The sequence below is a fragment of the Mus pahari genome, chromosome 1, assembly GCF_900095145.1.
Source record: "Mus pahari chromosome 1, PAHARI_EIJ_v1.1, whole genome shotgun sequence".
Taxonomy (NCBI): domain Eukaryota; kingdom Metazoa; phylum Chordata; class Mammalia; order Rodentia; family Muridae; genus Mus; species Mus pahari.
In genome coordinates this window covers 56,300,721-56,310,778 of record NC_034590.1, presented here as the reverse complement: position 1 = coordinate 56,310,778, position 10,058 = coordinate 56,300,721, and the positions used below count along the sequence as shown (strand labels likewise).

The window sequence follows — 10,058 nt, the reverse complement described above, 5'->3', positions numbered from 1 at the left end:
TGTAATTCAATTTTTAATGGCTGGTGCAGTTCACTTTAACTCTTTCAAATGGTAATCAGAAAAACAGTTTGGTGAACTAAACAGGTTAGCAAATTTTCTTAAGAAGTTTCATGCCTGCAGCTTTCATATCCAGTGACATGGATGAAATCATCAGATGTGTGTGGGGGGATTATCATTAAACAAAATTGTCTAAAGCCTGATTGTCACCTGAACACAGACATTCAAATAGAGAGCCCTGGGACAGAAAGTGTTTAAGAATCCTCCAGAGGAGAACATGAAGAAAAGAAAAGTACCAAAGTTCATAAATGTTTTTCTCAGTACTAACTACAATTATAAAAAAGAGCCACACAGGGGCAGTAGAGCACATTGATACTTGGGCTTTGGTCTAAGGAGTCATACTGCACTTGACTCAGGCTCAAGGTATAGGGGATGTGATAAAAATGTTATCTTTCATGTCTTTCTTTCTAATCCTGCAGTATTTCTTGCTTTTGTGTGTAACACATCCCAGGTGCTTTTGGAGAATACAAAAAAATGAAAACAATGTTGGACATGTAGAAGATAACTGCTTTTTTTACATATACACAACACAGGGTCCACTACTGAATGATCCTTTCCATGGAAATCAAGATATTCTGTAAGTGCCTCTTTCATTCATTTATGTTTATCATAGTAAATAGTGTATACTAGGGCTAAAGATAGGTTGACCATAATTCTCTGTGTCTACTTTCCCCATTTCCCACTTATACCACTAAAATCAATCAAAACTTTATTCTGTGTTTGACTGTTGATCATTTCCCTATTTCTGGATTAGGCATTTTGTTCATCCCTTTAGATGCTAGGCTACATTACATATACTTTGTATGTTGTTATTATAGGAATGCTATGTGATGTCTTCCAGACACACAGAACAAAGCACTGTCCTGAGTTTGGTTCGTAGGGGCTACAATAAAATGATCTTTCAGTAATCCTATAATGTTCCTTCCATCAGTATGCACAGCCCCCACTTCATATTTACAATCTTCTTCCTGGGTATGTTTCTTATACAGATAGTTATCATTTGTTTGAAGGATCTATATATCATCATTTACAAACAGTTTTGCTATGCCTTTTAGCTACAATCAGAATAGGAAAAAATAAAAAGCCAGGCATGGTGGCACACCCCTTTAATCCCAGCACTTGGGAGGCAGAGGCAGGCAGATTTCTGAGTTCGAGGCCAACCTGGTCTACAAGGTGAGTTCCAGGACAGCCAGGGCTATACAGAGAAACCCTGTCTCAAAAAAACAAAAACAAAAACAAAAACAAAAAAAAGAATAGAAAAAATATGACAATTTCATTTTCAAGTCTGTTTTATTTGTAGAGTCACAGATTTGTAGTATTAATAATGTCATGCCTTTGTTTAAATTCTAGGTTATAAATATATGTAGAATCCTTTAAGGTTATTTGAGTAGAGAAGTTATTTACCTGTTAGAATAGGAGATGTCACTTCAAGTATTAACCTGATATTTTCCTTGTCATATGCTAGAATGAAAGGTTTTTTTCTGGAAGTCGTTGCCAATATGTAAAAGAGAGATATTAAGGTTACAGAATTGATCCAATTTCTTACTATCGAAGATAGTTTATTGACTTCATTCTTTCCCATCATTATTTTGCCTACTATTTAAAATTTCAAACACTCATCCTGAATTTGCATCTCTATTTTCTCTTTCCCTAGTAATAGAAAATATATTTGACATATTCCTTAATTTGTATGGTAAGCTATCATTTTTCTTTAGTAATGAGATGTGTAGAATGTGGAATTTGACTTAGTAAAATCATAGAAAATATCTCTCATTTCATGTTGAGTAAATGGGCACAAATAAAACAAATGTGTGGTAATACTCTGTGATGTAGAACATTTTTATATCTATGAGGCTCAACACAGTAAAGTTGTATACTTTGGGACAAAGATTGTATTCAGTTATTTATAGAATTTGGAGAATGTTTATCAGATAAAAGCAATTTGGTTTTGTTTTTTTTTGTTTGTTTGTTTGTTTTGTTTTTGTTTTTGTTTTTTTTTTTTTTTTTTTGAGACAGGGTTTCTCTGTGTAGCCCTGGCTGTCCTGGAACTCACTCGGTAGACCAGGCTTGCCTCGAACTCAGAAATTTACCTGCCTCTGCCTCCCAAGTGCTGGGATTAAAGGCATGCACCACCACACCTGGCTTCAGATAAAAGCAACTTTTAAGAAGACATGGATATAAGAGAGAGATTTAGTAAAACTAAATTAATACAGTATGTGATGGCCACCGGCCTGGATATCAAATATATCTTTACAGATGATGGATGGTGAAAAACATTTTGAGAGTGGTTGAATTGTAAACTCATATTTACAGTTAATTGGAACATAGGAAAGGGGGTGCCATAGACAAGACACACTTGCAAAAGACATAAGGGAAAGATCAGAGGAGTTTGAAAAAGAAAATCAAAAATGAGGCTGAACTGTGCAATATTCCCTTTCTTTGGCACTCAAAATTTTGGAGGGGAACTTTGTTTTATTGGAGGTCAAGACAGGAACATTTGTACTTCCTCTTACCATTCACACTCCAATCTCATCATAGTATGGTCTACTATAGGTCAGTAATATGATCTTCACTAAAATATTGGAAATCTTATGTCTATAAAAACAAATAGTTGAAATTAAAGGTCTTTTTATATCCAGATTTACATATTTACATTATGTAAGATGAGAAAGGTAAAAAGAATGCTTTAAATGATAAGGCATAAATTTTCCTGTCTAGATTCCTGATTTTCCCTATTTACAAATAAGAAACTTAAGTTGAATATTTCTTAATGTAAGAATGGCTCCTGTAGGTATAAATGCCTCAAGTATACAAATACTGTTATGTGGCCTGATCATTCAGCCTTACTTCCTTTGCCCTGCTAGTATGCAAATAGGTAAGTAGGTATGTAATAGTCTTGGTAATGGATTTGTGTTCATATGTTATGGAAATGCTTGAGAATGTATTCTGTTATAAACAAGAAAAAATAAACTTAATTGTATCCTGATTTGTTATGTAATAACATAGATTGTAAATAACAGATATTTAGTAACTCTGAAATCATATTTTTAATCAAAAAATAAAATCAATGATATTAACTAATATTTAATGGATATTTATCACAAACCATTATCTTGGGGTATTACATATATTATCTTAGGTCTGGTATACCTAGAAAGGAAGGTACTAATATGGTCATTCTTCTAGTATTTTTATATTTTATGTTATTTAATATAATTTTTATTTAAATATATGGTGTTCATATTCTTTCCATCCCACAAATTCATTCTACACTCGCTTTCCTGCCCTACTCACCTAAAGTTCTCTCAAAACAACCTATAAACAAAAACAAAAAACAAAAATAAAATAAAATAAAATAAAATACCACTCAAAACCAACCAAACAAACAAGCAATAAAACAGCAAACATTAAAGAATTTAGCAAAGTCTTTCTCAGTTAAATTGTACACCTATCAAATTAATGTACACTCTAAGTGGAAGCAATTGTTGAAGGGAAAGGAGAGAACATTTGTTCAATTTGAGTGTTTTCATCTATCTCATTCCAAATCTGTCATAATTCCCAGAAGGGTCATGGAAGTGTACAAGAGTTTGAAGAGACATTTCTGAGGATCCTATCTTAATGAGAAAAGGAGGAACTGGAATGTTTTTTAAATCTTCTCTCCTATTTATCTGTAATCCTCAAAGAGATAGAAATCCTGAACCAGAAGACAACGATATAAATTCAGGTTCATTGGCTGTGACATTTTGCAAGCTGCTTACCCTTTGTAGCTTATTCCTTGAAAACAAGGAAGCTAGGCTTCACTCTTTTTCTTAAATATTTTTCTTTCTCACTTCAGTCTAACCAATTTTCTTTTTTTTTAATCTTTCTCTTTTTTAAGATTTATTTATTATTATTCATAAGCACACTGTAGCTGTCTTCAGACAGCACCAGAAGAGGGCGTCACATCTCATTATGGGTGGTTGTAACCCAACATGTGGTTGCTGGGATTTGAACTCAGGACCTTGAAGAGCAGTCAGTGCTTTTACCCGCTGAGCCATCTCACCAGCCCGGCTTCACTCTTAAAATGTTCTTTTGACACTAATGTTCTACAGATTCAAGTTACTTACAGACTTATAAACAGTGCCATCTTGTCTCACTGTCTAGCAGACTATCTAGTTAAAGCTCTCTTCATCCATTTGAGAAACATGTTACTCCTGCATCACAGAAATGAATTACTTGGTCTCATGTACTTGATTATCTCCCAATCTACACAAGACCAAAAAATTGTGTTGATATACTGTGAAGAATGTTATAAGTCATTATACTACAAAGCTGTTGATGTTAGTTGTTGCTGTTGTGGTTGTTGTTGTGATTGTTGTTCGTGAAACACTGAGCAATGCTGGGTAAGGATATTTTTTAAATTTATCTTTGGAATCCCCTTTGTATGACCCTGAGTTCAAGTTTAAACAAATTCTCTTTATATATAAAAAAAACTAAACATAGTTTTATTCCATATATATTTATTTCTACCATTACCTAACTAATTCAGGTTTTAGTAATAGGAATTTTGTCAAAGTGCTATATCCTTTAATAAAATTACCTTAAGTACTTAGAAAAATGAGATGCATTCATAAAATAATAAAAGATACAATGTAAAAAAATATAAACATTTTATAATGTAGGAAAGCTCTAGAAAAATCTCCTTATCATAAAGCAAAAGGAAAAAATCATTTATGTTCTGCTATTATTCAGTATAGCACACAAACTCTTAGGAAGTATCAGAAACATTTAGGAAGTAGAATTCAAATTATTTCTATCAGAGATGGTATGAATTAGTCATTAAAATTTTCTAAAAGTATGATAAAACTATTAGATGACCCCAACTAAGTTACAGGCATATATAATCAACATACCAAGATGAGCAGCATTCTATATACCATTATAAATTGGAAAAAAGAAAGAAAGAAGAAAATTTTCCATTTACTTTATCTTCCCAAAGTAAGTGAATGACATACCAAGTAGCTAATCCAATGTAAGGGATGAAAAATCTATACAAAGAAATCTTTAAGACACTAAAGAAAGAAATGGAAGTAGATACTAGAAGACACACAGGTTCACAATACTCATTTATTGGAAGAAGAAAAATGCAGGATTTGCCAAGAATATTAGTTATTCTATACAATCTGATCATAAGATTTTTTTTCTGAAGACAATTATTTCAACAAATGTGTAAAAATTGAGTTTGTACCCAACTTATTATTTTACACTCACCAACTAGCATGCATGGTACTAAATGGTATTCTAAATGCTACCAAAGAGGGAAGATAATCATCAATATCTCCAAACTACAGTACCAGAAACCTGCAACAATGATTTCCCAGTACAATTTACTGGTGCAATAGTGACATAAATGCTATTTGAGTACGCAACCACTTTTTTTCTTATATTTAAGGCCCACTGCAAGATATGGAACTTGTACCTGACACTGCTAAAGGAGAGAGAGAGAGAGAGAGAGAGAGAGAGAGAGAGAGAGAGAGAGAGAGACTAAAAGACTAAAGAGGTCATAGTCTTAGGGGAAAACTACTTTTATACTTCAAAAACCAATGAAATGACTCCTGCTATATAGCCATATATCAGTGTATCACTTAACCCTCATTAGAGAAGTTGATGGGAATTAACTCAAAGACCCATAACTAGAAATGTACAGAGAATGAGAAACTTGGAATCCTTAAATGAGACCTTTATCAAATTTAAATGAACTGTAGTCAAATAGGGTGCATGGTGTTATTTCAAATTTTTATGTGTGTTGAAACTTCATCAATATTGTAACATTTGGTTAATTTTAATGAAAGTTTCATGGGCTACTGAAAAGAAAATATATTCTTCAGTGTTGGGTAGAATATTCTGTAGGTGTCAATCAGATCTACTTGATTCATAATATTATTTAACTCCAGCTTTTCTATTTTGGTTTTTCGTTTTTTGTTTTGTTTTAGTTTTGGTTTAGTTTGGGTTTTGTTGTTGTTGTTGTTGTTTTTGTTTGTTTGTTTGTTTGTTTGTTTTGTTTGTTGTTTTGTTTTGTTTTTAGATGACCTGACTTCGGTGAATGAGAAAATGAAGTCGTTCACTATTGCACTATTAGGACCAGTACGTGATTTTAGTAGTTGTGTCATTTCCTTTAGAAACTTGGGCACCCTTATTTTGTGCATAAATGTTTAGAATTTTAATATCCCTATAACGTTTTTTTTCCTTTAATTGGAATGTAGTTTATTTGAAGTCTGTATTGTCAGATATTAAAATAGCTATGTGCTTGGTTTTTGATCCCACATGTTTAAAATACCTATTCCAACCTTTTATCCTAAGGTGATGTCTCTTTTGGTGGTATGTTTTTTTATATGCAGCAGAAAGATAAATACTTATTTTCTAATATAATCTATTTCTCTATCATTTAACTGAGGAATTAACATTATCAATACTGGGATGTTAATGGATTATATTATTAATGTTCCTTATTTTGTTTCTAGGGTATAGATTTCTTTACCTCCTTTGATCAATAGTTCTGTGATTATTTATTCTTTATGTCCTCATGGATATAGTTAATATTCTCTTCATACTTTTTTAAGGTTCATGATCATATTCACGGTAGCTATTTTTAAGTTGTTGTACTTCATATTAATTGCTTTGTAAAGGGGTATATTGCAATAGTGTTGCTAGATTCTGGTAGAATGTTTTCTTAGCTGTTTATGTTTTTGTATTCAACTCTGTAATATAGACAGACATATAGCATTTAAACTCTTTCTTTGTGTACATATCTGGTCCTGTCTTTGTTCAGGTGGATTTTCTCTTCTTTTGTTGCTATTGCCCACTCTTGCTGGTCACATTACTTGCCAAATGTGGTGGCTGTATGTCACTAGAGTCTAAGGTAAATGTGGTGATTGTAGGGTTTCTTTGAGAATGTTGTATATTATGAACGAGAAGAGATCACAGAGGAGTGGAAGTGGGCTATAATGAGAGGCTGAGAGGTCAGTAGGGAAGAACTGGGTGGGTAGGTCTACAATGAGAAACTGAGTCCTCAAGGGGTGGCTTAAAGAGAGATTCAAGAAGAGGAGGCAGAGAAGAACTAAGGTTAAGTATAAAGAGACTGGAATGTAGACAAAACAAAGATATAAGTCACCCAAGTGTGTGGACTCGGGGTCTCTGGTACAGAGCAGTTATGTGGTTCTTCAGAAACACAAAGGACAGAAATATGAGAAAGAAATAGATCCTAAAAAGGGCCATGGAATATAATGAATGAAACTCTTATTCTACAGCAATATGTCAAGTGCCTAAGAGATGGCTGTGGGGCTGGGAGAAGGGGGTCCTGCCAGAACTACAAGTATCAGAAGGAAAAATCTGGAGAAACTGGAATGAAAGGCAGAAAAGAGGATAAAGGAACCGGAATCTCCAGTTCCAATGTTACAAAGGATGAGATGGAGATGAGCTGTAAAAAAAAAATGGCTAAAAGAAATCACAAGGTAAAATCATAGGATTCTGAATCTTTGTGGTTACCATCAAATTTAGTTTATCAGTTTACCCAGTTTCTGGCGTAGTTATTACACTTCTGAGATGAATGACCATTTCTCTCTTTTTTATTCATTATTTTATTTACATTTCAAATGTTATCCCCCTTCCCAGTTTCCCCTCCAAAGTCTCCCTATCCCCTCCCTATCCCCCCGCATCTATGAGGATGCTTCCTCACCCACCCACTCCTGCCTCAGTGCCCTATTATTTCCCTACTGAGGATCATTGAGCTTTCACAGGACCAAGGAGCTCCCTTCCCAATGGATGTACATTAAGGCAATTCTCTGCTATACATCCAGCTGCTGGAGCCTTGTGTCCTCTGATGTGTACTCTTTGGTGGTTTAGTCACTGAGAGCATTGAGGGGTCTGGTTGGTTGATATTATTGTTCTTCCTATGGGGTTGCAAACTCTGTCAGCTCCCTCAGTTCTTGCCCTAACTTCTCCACTGGGGTCTTAGCACTCAGTCTGATGTTTGGCTTCATTCATCTGCATCTGTATTGGTGATGCTCTGGCAGAGCCTCTCAGAGGATAGCTATACCAGGCTCCTGTCACCAAGTGCTTCTTGGCATCAGCAATAGTTTCTGGGTTTGGTGTCTGCAGATGGGATGAATCCCTAGGTGGAACAGTCTTCAGATGGCCTTTCCATTAGTCTCTGTTCCATTCTCTGTCCCTGCATTTCCCTTTGATAGGAGTAAGTCTGTGTTAATATTTTTTGAGGTAGGTGTGTGGCACCATCCCTCAACTGGGGACTGTGCCTATTCACTGGATAATGGTCTCTACAGGTTCTATCTCTACTTTGTTGGTTATTTGGGGTAATGTCCTCCCTGTTGGGTCCTGGGAACCTCTTGGGACCCTGGCATCTGAGACTTTCTTGGGGCTACTACACTTCCCCCTTCCCACTGCTACACACATCCTTTTAAAACCTGACCCTCCATACTTCTTCCCATCTCCTCCCATATCTGAACCAGCACCACTTCCTCCCTCCTCCGTCCCTCCCAGATCCTTCTCTCCCTCTACTTCTCAAAATTACTTTCTTGCCCCCACTTTGCTGTGGTCTTCTTTCTTCTTGTGTTTCATATGGTCCATGTGTTGGATCATAGGTATTCTGAGCTTCTTTTGGACTAATATCCACTGATCAGTGAGTACATATGTGTCTTCTTTTATGGCTGGGTTATCTCACTCAGGATAATATTTTCAAGTTCCTTCCATTTGCCAGTGAATTTCATGAAGTCATTGTTTTTAATAGCTGAGTAGTACTCCATTGTATAAATGTACCACATTTTCTGCATCTATTCCTCTGTTGAAGGACATCTGAGTTCTTTCCAGCTTCTGGCTATTATAAATAAGGCTGCTATGAACATAGTAGTGCATGTGTCCTTGTTATATGTTGGAGCATCTTCTGGGTCCCTATCTGAACAAACTGCAGGGTCAAAAGTGGAGAAGATACTGAGGGAAAGGAAGTTAATTGACCACCCCAAGTTGGGACCCAGCTCAAAGGAAGGCTCCAAGGTCTGATACTATTATTGATACTACGGTATGCTTACAGACAGAAGGCTAGCATGGCTGCCCTCCATGATTACTAACAAGTAACTGAAAGAGTCATAAGTAGATACTTACACCCAACCAATGGACAGAAGCCAGGGACCCTGTGGTTGAATTAGGGGAAGGTTAGAAGAAGCTGAAGAGGAAGGCAACCTTATAAGAAGACCAGCAGTCTCAACTAACCTGAACCCCCAAGATCTCTCAAACACTGAGCCACCAATTAGGCATCATACACTAGCTGTTATGTGGTCACCAACATATATGCAGCAGAGGTCTGCCTGGTCTGTCTTTTTCAAGAGAAGAAGCGCCTAACCATAAAGAGATTTGAGGCCCCAAGGAGTGGGGAGGTCTGTTCAGGTGGGAGGTTGAGAACCTTCTTGAAGACAGGGGGAGGAGGAATGGGAAGAAGAATTGTTGGGGGACAGATCAAGAGTGGAATAATAACTGGACAGTAAAAAAATAAATTAATAATAATAATAATAATAATAATAATAATAATAATAATAAACATCTCAAAGAAAAATCTTATTAGTAGAGTGGATTAGACAAAAGGTAGAAATGTTTTGAAGGTAAAACAGAAGATCTAGTTTAGATACAAGAAATATAAAAATTTGTAAAAAATAGAAAAAGATCACAATGAAAAACACCACACCTTCTAATTCAGTTAAAAATGAGGAAGAAGCATGCTAAGTTAATGAAATAAAACAGGCCAGGCAGTGGTGACACATGTCTTTAATCCCAGCACTTGGGAGGCAGAGGCAAGTGGATTTCTGAGTTCAAGGCCAGCCTGGTCTACAGAGTGAGTTCCAGGACAGCTGGAGCTATACAGAGAAACTCTGTCTTGAAAAAGAAAAAAGAAAAAAGAAAAAAAGAAAGAAAGAGAGGAAGGAAGGAAGGAAGGAAGGAAGGAAGGAAGGAAGGAA

The 10,058-nt window shown here is 35.5% G+C and overlaps 1 protein-coding gene across 1 annotated transcript in view; it reads left to right on the top strand.

Moving 5' to 3' along the window:
* The first annotated feature begins 437 nt into the window (after positions 1-437).
* LOC110324200 (vomeronasal type-2 receptor 116-like) overlaps positions 438-10,058 on the top strand; it is a 20,445-nt gene continuing 10,824 nt past the window's right edge. The window contains exon 1 of the mRNA XM_021201561.1: positions 438-634. Within this exon, the coding sequence (XP_021057220.1) occupies positions 441-634 (194 nt within the window). The 5' untranslated portion in view covers positions 438-440. The remainder of the gene's footprint in view (positions 635-10,058) is intronic.